General features: G+C 37.2%; 1 protein-coding gene and 1 pseudogene across 1 annotated transcript; both read left to right on the forward strand.

Moving 5' to 3' along the window:
• Positions 1 to 902: 902 nt before the first annotated feature.
• LOC101765990 (glutamate--cysteine ligase B, chloroplastic) lies at positions 903 to 9,286 on the forward strand. The gene is made up of 15 exons (XM_004971500.4): positions 903 to 1,208; positions 5,240 to 5,390; positions 5,651 to 5,758; positions 5,848 to 5,940; positions 6,546 to 6,629; positions 6,735 to 6,803; positions 6,972 to 7,042; positions 7,134 to 7,202; positions 7,315 to 7,408; positions 7,497 to 7,586; positions 7,678 to 7,758; positions 8,366 to 8,458; positions 8,722 to 8,802; positions 8,886 to 8,955; positions 9,054 to 9,286. Exons 1-15 carry the CDS (start codon positions 982 to 984, stop codon positions 9,140 to 9,142), a joined length of 1,470 nt encoding a protein of 489 aa, XP_004971557.3. The 5' UTR covers positions 903 to 981; the 3' UTR covers positions 9,143 to 9,286.
• A 2,348-nt stretch (positions 9,287 to 11,634) lies between these two features.
• LOC101766398 lies at positions 11,635 to 16,132 on the forward strand (annotated as a pseudogene).

Below are 16,132 nucleotides of genomic sequence, written 5' to 3' on the forward strand. Positions count from 1 at the left end.
ATAGTAAAAGTTATGCAACTAGAAAATCTAAAATGAACAGAAATACTTGCTACGACAAAGTAATTGCCACGTGCACATCCATTTAAACAGAGATGAACAAATGTTGGTACCAATGCAAATCAACAAGCACAACATTTGTCCGTGTATACAGCGTAATTATAAGCATGCAACATATACCCAACCTTTAAATGCTGCACGGCGTATTTTTAAACCGCCGTCGTCTATCTGCTCGCGCACGGCACATCGACCGCCCATGTTGTCTATCTACAGCCGCCAGCTTTTATTATGCCGCCACGTCTTTGTGGAAGTGTGGACCCGTGCCACGTCTTCGCGAGAGGTGTCGGGAGGGGCATGGCTGCATGGGACTGCCGAGTGCCATGGCGCATGGACTCGAGTCCCGAGGGCTAGTCCGGTCTACAGATCTCTCTGGATCACTTGCCACGAGCATGAAAATTGCACTAGCCAGTCTATATAAAAATAGAAGAGTCCAGCAAGATGAGTAGAAATCGGCATCTCCATTCCGAGCTAGTACTAATCATGATTGGCGAGTATCTCAGAGATCATTTGTATTTTGTAATCGTAGTTCCAAACAAGCTAAGACGAGTGTAGTTTAACTTTAGATTAAGTCAAAACGGTTTTGATTAGGTTTGTGAAAACAGTATCGATATTCTTGGTAGCAACTTTTATTATTGAATATAAGTGTTATTAGGTTTACTATGAAATATAATTTTATACTGTATCAATTTTCAGTAACGACCGTGATACTTTTAAATATCTTTAAGTTTAATCAAATTTGCATTGTCTAATTTAAGATAAAGCTAGAATGATATCGTTTTTTTAAGGGAGGAAGTATATATTGACCCACCGGCTACGGTAAGCTCCTAACTGCAGCGGCTGCACTATCTCCACACGGTCCTGACCGGCGTGCAAGCAGCGTCCTGCTCTTGTTTGCCCTGCTCTGCTCTGCTCTGCTGCGCTCTCATGGCGCCCACGCCTGCCCGCACCTTGGTTCCACCGCCACCGGTGCTGCCGTCGGCGAGGCCTTTTGCCCTCGTCCCCAAGAACAGTGGCCGGCGCCGCTTCGTCGCTGTGGCTGCTGCCAGCCCTCTGGTGGAGGAGGCTGCGCGGGCCACTGAAACGGAGCCGCTCACCAAGGAGGACCTCGTCGCGTACCTCGCCTCTGGCTGCAAGCCACGCAGCGACTGGAGGTGATGATCTGCTCGCAACTAGTTAGGCACGTAGCCAGCAATCTCTCTAAGCTGTTTCCTAACCGTCGTTTCAGCACTAGTTTCTTTTTCCAGATACTACTCCCTCCATCCCAAATTACTATTCATTTTGTTTTTTCTTGTTTATCTGATTTTTCTAGTTACATGACTTTGGCTATGCTTTTTTACTACGTATCTAAACTTGCTATCTAAAAGTTATAAATTTAGAAAAAGGCAAAACGAATAGTTATCTGTTTTTTCTTATTTTTGTTTTTCTGATTTTTCTAGTTACATGATTTTTGCTACTACGTATCTAAACTTGCTATCTAAAAAGTTATAAATTTAGAAAAAGTTGTTTTTTCTTGTTTATCTGATTTTTCTAGTTACATGACTTTAACTGCGCTTTTTTACTACGTATCTAAACTTGCTATCTAAAAAGTTATAAATTTAGAAAAAGGCAAAACGAATAGTTATCTATTTTTTCTTGTTTTTGTTTTTCTGATTTTTCTAGTTACATGATTTTCTACGTATCTAAACTTGCTATCTAAAAAGTTATAAATTTATAAAAAGGCAAAACGAATAGTTATCTGTTTTTTCTTATTTTTGTTTTTCTGATTTTTCTAGGGACATGATTTTTGCTACGTATCTAAATATACTTTTTTGCTACGTATCTAAACTTGCTATGTCTATGCTACGTATCTAAATATGCTTTTTTACTACGTATCTAAACGTATCTAAATATGCTTTTTTACTACGTATCTAAACTTGCTATGTCTAGGTGTATGAGTAAAAGTTATAAAGTCTTAGGTGTATTCTAAAAGTTATAAATTTAGAAAAAGTCAAAATGAATATTGCTATGTCTAGGTATAGGTGTATTGTAAAAGTTATAAATTAGAAAAAAGCAAAATGAATAGTTATTTAGGACGGGGGAGTACTAGCTACTTCCTCTGCTCCGCATTTTTTTTTGCTCCGCATTTTGGCTGGTCTACATTCATACTTTTTACTATACAATATGGTAGCAAACATTACGTATCTAAAAATCTCAAAACAACCTGCAATTCAAAATGATGGAGTACTTTTTTCTATTACATGTATTTTAAGAGATTTGTAAGGAATTAGCGGTTCCTCTCCAAGGGTGGTTTATGGTAAACAGGTCAGTTTAGTACCTTCCTACCCCACAAAATGGATCAGGGCGGAGGAAGCCGCTGACCTTGATTTTTTTTAATTTTAATTTTTTTTAAAAAAATAACCCCCAATAAATATTTCCATCTCGTGATCGAATAACGTTATCACGCCACGTGTACTGGCATGACAAGTCTACCGTACTTGCGGGGGATGCCATACTAGCGGGGGGACTCCTCCTGTCACACCAATGCATGTGGGGCGAAACGTGATTATGTTGCGCCATTTGCATAGCGTGGCAAGAGGCGTGAAACGTGATTATGTTGCGCCATTTGCATAGCGTGGCAAGAGGCGTGCTTGTCCAGTTTAATTTACCCACTTTTGATCATCTAAATAAAATAATATTTGAACTTTAATAGCTTTTGATCATCTAAATAAAATAATATTTGAACTTTAATAGTTTCGGCATGCACGACATGTACAACATATACAAGGTCAAGTGTTATATATTTTGAAAATTTTAATTTCAAAGTAAGCTATGTATTATCTCTATATGTATTATCTCTATATCCCATTTAGGGTTCCAGTTAAATGGTTACCTACTTGAGAGCATATCAATAAAATAAGCCTTTAAACTTTGAATGTCGTGAAACTTGGCATGCACATTGTATTAAGGTGTAAAGGTCCCATTTTACTGGCACGTAGAAGGCAAGTGCTATTTTTGAAATGCATAATTTCAAAGTACCCTTCTATTCCTCTTAGAACGGCTTCTAAGTATTAAATAAATTCATTTCGACCTTTTGTATCCTTCGGTTCTTTAGAGGAATAGAGTTTTAAAATATTTAGGGTTCATTAACAAGGTTCATTAACTAATTAAACTGAAGAAAACAAAAGGTCGAAGTGAATTTATTTAACACTCAGAAGCTCTTCTAAGAAGAATAAAGGGATAATATATATATAGCTTACTTTGAAATTACGTATTTGAAAATATGTAGCACTTGGCTTTCTACGTGTTAGTAAAATGAGACCTTTACACCTTATACAATGTGCATGCCAAGTTTCATAACAATTAAAGTTTTAAGTACTATTTTATCGAGATGTTCCCAATTTAACCCTAGGTGGGGTGTGAGGATAATGCATAGCCTACTTTAAAATTGAAATTTTCAAAACATGTAGCACTTGGCCTCGTATATGTTGCTAAAATGAAATGTTCACACCTTATATGTCGTGCCTGCCGTGTTTCCCTAACAATTAAAGTTCAAATACTACTTTATTTAGATGGTCCAGCCTCTCGTCACGATATGCAAAGTGGCTCGACCAAATCACGTTGTCGTGCCACATGTATTGACGTGATAAGAAAAGTTCATGTTAACCCCATTGACGTGATAAGAAAAGTTCATGTTAACCCCATGGCAAGCTTGTCACGTCACTTATCCTGTCGTGCCACACGGGCTAGCTGGCGTAACCAACCCAAAGAGTCACGAGATGGAAATATTTGCTCAGAGAGGTTATTTTTAATTTTTTTTGAAATAGGTTAAAAAAATTCGCCAACCTCAAGGCTGAAAAGAGAACGGTGCGGCAAGAGGACGTCGCTCGCGACTCGTCCGCCTAGCCGAATTAACTCCGCCACGAGCTCATTCAACGATCCCTGGATTCGCGAGATGCGAGTTCAGATTAGGCCATCTCCGCCCCAGCCAAATTAATAACGTGCCGCAAGCTCATCCGCCGATGCCTGGATTCGTGGTCGAATAGGGATGGAGCAGCGTGCAATGGTGACGGACTGACGGTGACGGAGTTGCGGCGGCAAGAAGGAGGGACTGCCGGGAGCCACCGTGACAAGCAATATAAGCAATATATAGTTAGGTCTCGGCGGTACCGGTGAGGAGGATGCGGCGGCGGGAGTAAGAGAGATGGCCGGCCAGGGAGTAAGAGAGATGGCCGGCCGGGGGACGATTATATATGATTATATATTATTATTATTTCTGTGCGTGACCATTTGGGCTCATACGAGAGAAAGAAATATAAAAATACCATTATACCCTTTGACTCATTTTTAAAAAAATACTTCCTGACCCACAAATTATGACGATTATATATGATTATATATTATTATTACTTCTGTGCGTGACCATTTGGGCTCATACGAGAGAAAGAAATATAAAAATACCATTGTACCCTTTGACTCATTTTTTAAAAAATACTTCCTGACCCACAAATTATAGGTACCGGTCCACGACTTAGGTTCCTTATAACTGGTTCCTTTTATTTTTTAACCATTAGATCTGGACACATTGGACGGTTCCTAAAATTCTCAAACACCGTAAAATTATTATGCGTATATACGTATATACTATTAAATATGGAAACCTATGTTATCATTGCTTCCTCTATATATTTATGACATACCATACGTATATATCTTAATTATTATTTTCTATACAACAGTGTAAGAAATAGATAATTTAAAATTATATAGTAGTGTAAAATTTAAGGTATATTTTTAATGAAGATAATTTGAATTCAAATTTAGGGTTACCTAAATACATATTCCATGTACAGTTTGTGCTTCCGTGACATTGTCGAAAGCGATGCAATCCTACAACACGTTTCTTAGTTTCTGTTATGCAATTGTGAAGTGCAATAAAATTAGTATATTAGAAGAAAATCAAAACAAATATGACTTATATGGTGTATATGTTTGAGTCTTAATTTCCAAATCGTACTCCCTCCTTTTATAAATATTTTGTAAATATACAATGTTTAGGACAAGCTAACTATTTTGCTTGTCCTAAACATAATTAGTAATTACATGTCTAAGCAGAGAGAGTAGTATAAGATTATAAGCAGTTTGCCTTGTCTCACAAATGTTCTCTCATTCATATCCTCCATCCATCCATCCATCCATCTCACAGAATCGGCACAGAGCATGAGAAGTTTGGATTCCAAGTCGAAACACTTCGTCCTATCAACTACATGCAGATTCGTGACTTGCTCAATGGAATTGCAGACAGATTTGGCGGGCGCAGAGTAATGGAAGGAAATAACATCGTTGGTCTTAAGCAGGTAGGAGTCGCTAGCATCAACTTGCTTGTTAATTACATTAGCTTAAAGCTTCTCAACAAGGTATGTCGTATATTAATTAGATGATCTATGAGCCAGGTAATTATGCATTTATCTCATTCCCGGCAGTTAGAGAGCATTAAACCTAATCGACCACACATCATTACTTGTTTCAGCAGCATGTCCTTTTCTCATTAATTTACTGCTACTCTTAAGTTGAAGCCATTCTATGCACGGCATGGGTGTTTCGTTTCCATATATAGGGAGCGCAAAATATATCACTGGAGCCTGGTGGCCAGATTGAACTTAGCGGTGCCCCTCTGGAAACACTTCACCAAACTTACTCCGAGGTCAATTCACATCTTTGTCAGGTAATTAACTAGCCTGTTACTACTCACTAGTTCACTTATGACATGTAGCTAGCAAGGCTTCAACATCATTTGTGTTTTTGTTATTGCAGGTGAAAGCAGTTGGGGAGGAAATGGGGATACGATTTTTAGGACTTGGTTTTCAACCCAAGTGGGCTCTTAGTGATATCCCTATAATGCCAAAGGTGTGTATATGTCGTTGCATGAATTTATTAAAAAAATAAAGAGAGAACGTACTTAAGAAATTAATCATTACCAGGAGGGGTGATTTTCCAGTGTAGATTTTTAGAGTTCTGGGGAGAAATCGCCCCTGGTCCGATACATTATGCATTGCAGCAAGACCAACATTACAGGGACCACTGCTAGCATTCAGGCTGCGAATACAAATGTAGCACAATTAGGCCTCGCACACAGACACAGGTTCCTGTTTTGACCGACGACTCAATACAACAACATTTCTTACATTTCAACAAAACACACAAGCAATTCACCAAATATAAGTGTACTACTGTACCAATAGGCAACACAAGGGGGGCATCGAAAAAAGTATGTCGGATTTGATAAGTCCCCTATGTAGTGTTTTGTGTAGACACATATATAGGGAATGCCCAAGATATAGTTAGCGATGGAGAAAAATCGGAAGAGGGCCCTGCGTTTCAAACCACATTGATGCATCTGCGAATGGGGAACATCCTTCCCATTTTGTCATATGTTTCCAACACTCAGGGAAATCCACCTTCCTATATTAGTGCTTGTTTTAAAGCTGACCTTGTAGTTTAATGATGTGCAGGCAAAGTTTGAAATAGCGCGAAACTACATGCCCAAAGTTGGCTGTTTCGGTCTTGATATGATGTTCCGAACATGCACTGTACAGGTCTAATCTCTTGTTCATTACATTGAGTTCATTTTTGTGATTCTAAAAAAAAGATATATATTCTGACTCATAGCTTTATTATTTAACTTATCTTACCACATATAGGTAAATCTGGACTACGGTTCGGAACAAGATATGATCATAAAACTCCGAGCTGCCATGGCATTGCAACCTGTGGGTACATTGTACTAATTGTGTTTCCTGATATACTCCCTCCATTTCACATATGCACATACCAAGTAGAAACCATATTGAAACTATTGTGAATAGAGGGAGTATTTTTTTTACATACCACCATCCTTTCCCACTAATCATATTATGATTTCCAATATATTCATACAGATTGCAACCGCCATATTTGCTAATTCTCCCTTCAAAGAGGGGAAGCTAAGTGGGTTTCTTAGCTTGAGAAGGTATGTCTTTTTCTCTAGTCCTAGAATTGATAACGATTTTATTTTTAATTAATGACCCCCTATATATGGTCGTCCACCATCATGCATGCAGCTATACATACACAGATACAGACGATGACCGTACGGGGATGCTTCCTTTTGTCTTTAACAGTTCATTCGGGTCAGCATCCATCACACATTCCTCTATATATACATTAAAAAGATTTAAAATTTTTAATTTTCATAATAACTGAAGGTGGCCTTGACAAGTATACATGGTCAAATTTGTCTAGATTTGAGCGTTATGTGGACTACGTATTAGATGTTCCAATGTACTTTGTCTACCGGAATAACAGGCCCGTTGATTGCACTGGAATGTCTTTCCGGGTTCGTTAACTATTTATCTATTGTGTCTTCTATCTTTATTAGTTTTGCAGATATTTCATGTGACTTTTACGAGTTTGTGTGCTCTTAGGATTTTATGGCAGGAAAACTTCCTCAACTTCCAGGGGAGCGTCCAACTTTGAAAGATTGGGAGATTCATCTCGGGTCAATTTATCCCGAGGTTCACATTTGCACTAGTGTACATGTATACTCTTTACGACTTTTCTCTTTCCAAGTAATATATGACGGTTCTGTGGGATTGTTTTTTGTAGGTTAGGTTGAAAAGGTTCATTGAGATGAGAGGTGCTGATGGTGGTCCATTATGTACATTGTGTGCTCTGCCAGCTTTCTGGGTACGCAAATGAATTAAGTCTTGTAATTGTTTCTGTGTTAAGAATTAATGAATCAAAATTATATGCAGAACCTCATATTTGGTAGTGCTAGCTCCTTGTTAGAATATTAGTAGTGAAAGACCAGAAGACAAAAAGGAGTAGCAACAGACCATGTTTCTTTTTATGCATTGACAGTCATGCAATATTGTTCCAATTAATCTTGCTTCCCCCTGAATAACTGTACGTACATATATATAGCAACTATCAACAGTAGAGAGTACTATAGAATGGGAATGCCAAGAACAGTAGAGAGTACTATAGAATGGGAATGCCTTGGCATGTACTCCCTCGGTCAAAAAACACAAGTCATTCTATGATTTAAAATTTGTCCCAAAAAATAAGTCATTTTACCTTATTTGCTATGTGCATGTGCATGAGGCAATCAATTAGTACCAAATATGGCAAATAAATATGGGCAAGGTCATTTTACTTCCGTATTAATTTGTCCTAAACTTACTCTAATGACTTGTTTTTTTGGATGGAGGGACTAGTTTATAATTGATCACTACTGCTATTTCTATTTGAAAATGTGATCTATTGCATATGTGATTATCTGTTTTTCCTACAGGTTGGGCTATTGTACGATGAGGAATCGCTACGATGTATCACTGACATGATTGCTGATTGGACAAACGAAGAGAGGGATATGTTACGGATAAAGGTCTCTTATTGTAGTATTGTACAAATTTTTAATGATATTTCTCACATGTGGTTATTGATGACTGAACGAATTTAGTACACGTTCTCTTCCAGAACCTATATAGTCTTTTGTTTTGGTTGGATCGAGTTTATTGTGTAGCTAGCATAACTGTGGACGAAGCCAATATTATATTTGATTATGTGTGTGATGGGACATGGTGTATGGCCGTTGCATTACATCCTTATTTGTTGCTGATTATACCTTTTCTTTATTTGAACATACAGGTTCCGATAACTGGTCTAAAGACACAATTTCGGGGTGGATATGTGAGAGATTTGGCTGAGAATATTGTGAAGTTGGCTAAGGTGGCAAAGTACTTATATAACATGTAGGATTAGGCAAGATGTATGTATCTGGCAACTCAATAACTCCAGTTATAAAAATGCAGGATGGGTTGCAAAGGAGAGGGCACATGGAAGTTGGTTTCTTGAATGAAGTTGATGAGATTGTTGGGACAGGTAGTTAAATTTACTTGTCATACATATCTCAGAAAAGATATAATTATTCTATGTGCGCCTGAGTTGAATTTTCTTTCTTTCTTTTTTTGGGTATCAAGGAGTGACACAAGCAGAGAAGCTTGCAAATTTGTACATGGCAAAGTGGCAGCACAATGTTGATCCAGTTTTTCGTGAGTTCATCTATTGATCTGCTGAGGGCTGTGGCATTATAGGGTCAACAGGGATCCGTGGTTTTCCAGAAATGGTGTAGTTCCTTTTGGTCTGATTTACTTTTCATTTAGAACATGGATCTTGCATACTATAATGTATATTATTACTGCATGGTTTTTCACTCGTGGGATCTCAGGAAGTAATAACTATATATATATATATGGACACTGAAGTACCTTTGATGGTAAATGTACCAATAATGTTTTCATGTAAATTTTGATAAATTTGTGTATTAATAATAGTAGAAGTTAAAAGTGTATCCAATGGAGATCGTAGCTCATGATCTATCATTTCTCGATGGCATCGGCACTGGGAGAAGAGAGAGACAACCAGGGGCTAGCTATGTGGGTATTGATGTAGTTTTATGATGCACTGACTAGAACTTATTATAGATAGAAAATGATTTAAATTAGGGGGAGATGTCATATGCCTCTCGTGACCTCATCCTTCATGTTCGGTAGCGTAATGCCTTTCAAGGTAGACAAGAAAATTAACTGCATCAAGAACATGTGACACTGCGGGAGAAAACGCCTTCAATGCTGGGTCCAAACTCACTTTTAGTACCGGTATTGCGTACTAATGGATCTTTTAAGTACCGGTTCAAAATAAATTTTTTTTTCTTATTTTCTTTTCTATTTCTTTACTCTATATTGGTATTTCGTATTTATTTTACGTATACTAGTTCTAATACGTAATATATATAAAGTTGTATTTCATCTATAATATTACATTTGGGATAATATTATAAGTTGATATATTATGCATACACATATATAAATAATATTACATTGCATCAACTCTCCAAGTTCAACATTTTGGATCAACTGTTCTGAACTTGAGTCCTAATGGTGATGCAGATTCCATCCATCATTATGGAACTTTCTTGCTGGATTTACTACCTCGTTCAGAAGAAATCCACTGAGTTATTCTTGCATTGCCCTGATTTTTTCCGTCTCGAGGAGTTCTTCCTTCATATGCATAATCTATGTTATTAGTAAACTATGTTATTAGTAAAGGTTATTATATTAAATCAATGAATCTGCACAATTAGAACTAATTTATTGTTAAGAAATTTGTATACATATTCTGAATTCGTGGTCAGTTACACACTTGGGACGTACAAAGCCATGGATGAACTCACGTACGTAGTATCCGCATAAATTATTTCCCGAATTCTGTCTCAAACACTATATATACGAAAAAATAAGTTATGAAGTATTTGTTGTGTTCAAGGAAGTGACACGAGATATCCAAATTCAATACATACCAGGAATTCAAAGTGGATATGAAGTTGCTCCTTGAATTCAAAAAAAATTATACATTTTGTAACAATAATCGAATACGAAATTAATGACTAATATTTATACATTTAGTAACAAAACCATAAATGACTAAAAAAGAATGAAACACTTATACATTTTGTTACAATAAATGACTACAACAATATTTACGTTGTAACAATAAAACTTATACATTTTGTAACAATAATTGACTACGGAACTAATAACTAATATTTATACATTTTTAACAATAATTGACTGCAAAGAAGATCAAATTACAATTAATAGGCATTTAAAAATTTCTAGCACTATTTATATATTTTCTACCACTATTCCACTAACTTCTACCACTATTTATATATAGATAAAATTTACAATAAATGACTAAAAAAATTAGTAGGCATCATCAAATTTGTAATATTTTATGCACATTTCTATAATTTATTGGACAATTTGGTGAATTTTATAATAGTAAATGACAACAAAAATATTTACAACATCACCAACATTTTTCACTTATTTCTAGAAATTTCTAACAATTAACAATATTTTCTAATAACATGGAATAATCAATGTTGTACAATTTACAATTAATAGCTTTTCCAAATTTTTGTTATAATTTCTAGCTAATTTCTAATAATTTTTCTACAATTTGCACCTAATTTCATATACTGCAGAAATAAAAAAAATGAGTGCCAGCCACGGGCTTATGTGAGCAGCCGGACGTAATTGTGAGGTATAGGTTGGATGCAGTCAAACGAAATTGAATTATCTAACCTTCAATGTAAATTTCAACAGGTTTTATATAATCTTGAAAACATTGTGGATCCAGTTTCATCTTGATTATTCCTTCCTTTTATCTCTTCATAGTTATCTTACCACATCATCACGGATGATGATGTTTCATTGTATCAAATCTTTATGAAATTTGTTAAGAATGGCCTAGCCACCGTCTCTGCGGGGTAAATTAAATACCAGGCGACCCACGCACGGACAACGGCATCCAGCAACGGGCGAACGGCGTCCACGAAGCCCCCGGAGCCCGGAGGCCCGGAGACACGAAGCAAGAACGTCGACCCACCGCGCGCGCGCCACGCTTGTCTTTATATGCTTATCAAGTTTTGCATGCGCTTCACCACCCCACCAGCACACTGCCACCCACGAAACGTGCAAAAGCAAAGCAGAGACCATGTCGTCGGTGGCGGCTGCCAGATGGGCCTTGGCCTCGCCGCCAGTGCCGGCGAGGCCCTCCCTCGGGCGCCGCCGCCGCCGGTTCGCCGTGGCCGCAGCCCCGCCCGTCGAGGAGGCCGTTCGGGCCACCGACACGGTGCCGCTCGCCAAGTGGGACCTCGTCGCCCACCTCGCTTCCGGCTGCAAGCCACGGCACGACTGGAGGTGATCTAATTGACGTCACAAATACAGCACCTGCCTCGACGACCAGTTTCGGTCTTCCTTTATTTCAAGTACCATATGTACCGATGAACCATGAAATTCATATCATATTCATTCAAAAATATCATGAAACTCATAGATGCACTAAGAAAATTGCAATCATTATTGGAAGCTCCAACCAAAAGCTGAAAACATACGCTAAACTCAAGCACAGTTACAGTTGTAAAACCAAAAAGAAATAGACAATCGATCTGAAGTAGATCGACCAATGACCGATCCATTATGACAGCTAATAAAATGGGTTAACCAATTATATATACTCCACTGCTGCAAAACTAAGATGGCAGACTGGCTGCCACAAGAATGTACGCCCAGTCGCCCATAATGAAAATGCAACAATGTTACCAGAAATAATATTTACACTTATAATATATATTTCTTTGATATATATTAATGAAATATGCTAACGCACATCAATATGATTGTGTAGAAAGGTTATGTACTTATGTGCAAACACGTTAACGACGTTTCTGACCTACTACAGCTATTTACTCACCGATGTCACTGAAGTAAACACCACATATGGAGCACTTCTACAGCTTCAGAGGTGCTGAGTGCAGTTGACCAATGATACATCTTTCAAGTTAAAATTTAAACCATACCAGTATATATACCACTAAAATTTGTGTAGCGTCTCATGTGTTTCTATGGTTCTCTCTTTTTTTTTACCAAAAACTATCATTGCATTTTAAAGGAAATCCACAGACAAAATTGGTACATATGCCAAACAAAAACATCAGTTAGGATATGGATAGCAAAGTCGTCGCTAATAAGCAGTTTATTGTAGCTGCACTTCGCGCAATATAATTTACTTTCCTCCAACGCAAGCAAATATTACTGCTAATAAAGGAAACACCACGGTTTCCAGATACACAACAGCTCATAAAAAAATTAATCTTTTCTTAGATGGAATGCTTGTAATTCCAAGAAACAAAGGCCAGAGAAAAATCGCCGCCCATAGTACGAGCATGAGTTCAGCCAAAACATTACCACGCTGGGAGTTCAGTGATATATTACTGCCGGGTGTTGAATTCTAGTGAATCACGTGCTTAAATATAGCTTTCTTATTAATATTCATGTAAGGCATATTGTTGCATTCTACAATAGATATTATTTTATTTACCAAATTTCTCCAACACACAGAATTGGTACAGAGCACGAGAAGTTTGGTTTCCAAGTTCAAACACTGCGTCCTATCAACTACGACCAGATTACTCAATTGTTCAATGGGATTGCAGACAGATTTGGCTGGGACAGAGCAATGGAAGGAAATAATGTCATTGGTCTTAAGCAGGTAATTGACTTCACTTGTTAATAGACATGCATAAATCTTGTCAATAATCATGCGATGTGTAGACTAAGCGAGGAAACCAAGTAACGATGCACTCATCTCTTCCATTAGAGCTGAGCTTTTGGGTTGAATAAACCATTCATTGTCATGCCCAAATGAATAGATGCCTGCCAAAACTGAGTTTACTTAGTTGTTCAATATGTATAATGTTGTGGTGTTTGATTTAACTTCAAGTCATTGCTGTACCGAGATCAATTCACATCTTTATCAGGTAACTTGTTACTACTTTTTACATACCACATATAGGCTCCAAGCTATTGACAGAGTTACATACCACAGGTCCATCATATTTTATCTGATCTTGTTTCTATATATTCACATGCTACACGCATGCCGAATTATGTTTCATTGTCAACAAAGTTGCTCTCTTAACTTTTTTTCATGCTCTGGCAAATTTACATTTGTTTTATATAAAAAAAGGATGCATTTTTTTATTTTTATAGTAACTCTACTGTGCTCAATTTTCCAAAGCAAAAAATAGGAACAAGCATATTTTCTTCTTGCAGGTTAAAGCAGTGGGGAAGGAAATGGGGATAGGATTTTTAGGACTTGGCTTTCAACCAAAAAATGGCATGCCTATGATGCCAAAGGTATGGCTATGTGCTTTGATTTTGGATTATAGAGAAGTTGATTAAAGGTTCATGCTTGGTAGCTGACTTTTGAGTATCCTCATGTGTAGGCAAGGTTCGAAATAGCACAAAATTACTTGCCCAAGGTTGGTTCTTTTGGTCTTGATGTCATGTTCCGAACATGTTCTGTACAGGTTTAATCTCTCCTTTTTACACCCTTGAGCCCATGTATATGCATGATACCCAAAAAGATAGGCTCCATGATTCATAGTTAACTTATTTAATCTAGCAAAATTTTCTTTTGCACATTAGGTTAATCTTGACTTCAGTTGAGAGCAAGATATGATAATGAAACTCCGAGCTAGCCTTGCCTTGCAACCTGTGGGTATTACTTTGCACTAGTTGTCATTTTTGTTATACATTTCTAACATTTCCCTCTCTGATCCGTTTCATAACATTGATGAACATACAGATTGCAACAGCCATATTTCCTAATTCTCCGTTCAAAGAAGGAAAACTGAATGGCTTTCATAGCTTCAGAAGGTATTGATTTAATTTCTTCAGTGTGAGATATTATTCCGGTCGTGAAGTTGGTCAATCAGTTCCTGCTAACCACCTTTGTGAGGTTCCCCACCATCTGCATATGCAGCCACCTATATACGGACATGCATGGACAACCACGACCGAGCAGGGATGCTTCCTTTTTGTATTTGACAAAACATTCGGGTCAGCTTACATGCACTTGTTTTTTTCTTTTCCTAGGACAAAATTCCTGATTAGTTTAAGGCAGCAATAGTGATGAGTATGCATATTCATTTTGTTCTTGCAGTTTTGAGCGATATGTTGAGTATGCGCTAGATGTTCCGATGTACTTTGTGTATCGGAATAAGAAGCACATTGACTGTACTGGAATGTCCTTCAGGGTTTGGTTCTTGATTTGTTGTGTGCCATTTCCTGGTTCCTTTTATGGGAGATTTATTTTGTTACTGTGACCTATATACATTTGTGCACACATATAGGTTTTCAGGATTTTATGGACGGAAAGCTCCCACATGTTCCTTGGGAGCGTCCAACTTTGAACGATTGGGAGAATCATCTGGGGACAATCTACTCTGAGGTTGACACTTGTGTAGTGAAGATACATGTTCTTCAAGATTCTTCTTGTCAAGTAATTCGATGGCCTTGTGGGTTTATTTTTATAAGTCAGGCTGAAAAGGTACCTTGAGATGAGAGGAGCTGATGGCGGTCCAGGTCTGCCAGCATTTTGGGTACACAAAAATAAATTAGTTGTATTAATCTGTTGTATTTTTAAAATGGAATAGGCACTTTTTTCTGCCTTGTAGATTCCCACATCCCTTGATCTCGTTCTGCTTCATCTTCCTTTTTGTAAATACTAATTACTAACTATAAAGACACTAATAATGTTATGAGATAGTACAATATGGGAAGTATGTTACGTACTTATTATTACTTCATGTTCGTTCTAAACATGCAATTTATTTGCGTATGATTGATCTTATCCAACAAGTTGGAATCTTATATGATGAGGAGTCACTACAAAATATCACAGACATGATCGCCGATTGGACAAATAATGAAAGAAATATATTAAGGAGAGAGGTACCATGATTTGAATTTTATAGCTCATTTTGGTGTTTGATGGCTGCATGCAAATGTCTCTTATCTCTAGGATTGGTGTTTGGTTTTACTTTTGTTTCGAATTCTATTTAATTAACATGATTTAGGACAACTTCTAATTTATACTAACATGATTGAGTATTTATGAACCATAATAATACATAATAAATATATATGCAATAGTTGCACCGCATGAGTTCAACAAGTTGACTTATGGTACATTTGGTTTTGTCCAGGTTCCAGTGAGTGGTTTGAAGACACCATTTCAAGGTGGTTATGTCAGAGATTTAGCTGAATATGTAGTCAAGTTGGCTAAGGTGACTGCAATGTTACTATTAACATTTTGAATTTCAGGAACAGGTTGCAGATGTTCAGGTATAAGATTTAATCAGCAAATGAACTGAGTGATCTTATTTTTTTTGCAATGTATTAGGAGGGGCTGCAAAGGAGAGGGCACAATGAAGTTGATTTCTTGAATGAAGTTGATGAGGTCGCTAGGATAGGTAATTCTCGTCTTGCTAAATTTAGTTGAAAAAAAGGAATTTTATGTGCACCTATGCTGACTTTTGTTCTTTTGTGTTCAGGAATGACACTTGCTGAGAGGCTTACAAATCTGTACAAGACAAAGTGGCAACACAATTAATGTTGATATGGTTTTCTATGAACTCGCGTATTGA

The sequence above is a fragment of the Setaria italica genome, chromosome V, assembly GCF_000263155.2.
Source record: "Setaria italica strain Yugu1 chromosome V, Setaria_italica_v2.0, whole genome shotgun sequence".
Taxonomy (NCBI): domain Eukaryota; kingdom Viridiplantae; phylum Streptophyta; class Magnoliopsida; order Poales; family Poaceae; genus Setaria; species Setaria italica.

Coding starts and splice junctions, on each gene's coding strand:
- LOC101765990 (XM_004971500.4), top strand. CDS start 982: ATGGCGCCCACGCCTGCCCGCACCTTGGTTCCACCGCCACCGGTGCTG. Junction 7,203..7,314: donor GTCTTTAACAGTTCATTCGG/GTCAGCATCCAT, acceptor AAATTTGTCTAG/ATTTGAGCGTTATGTGGACT. Junction 8,459..8,721: donor GGGATATGTTACGGATAAAG/GTCTCTTATTGT, acceptor TTGAACATACAG/GTTCCGATAACTGGTCTAAA.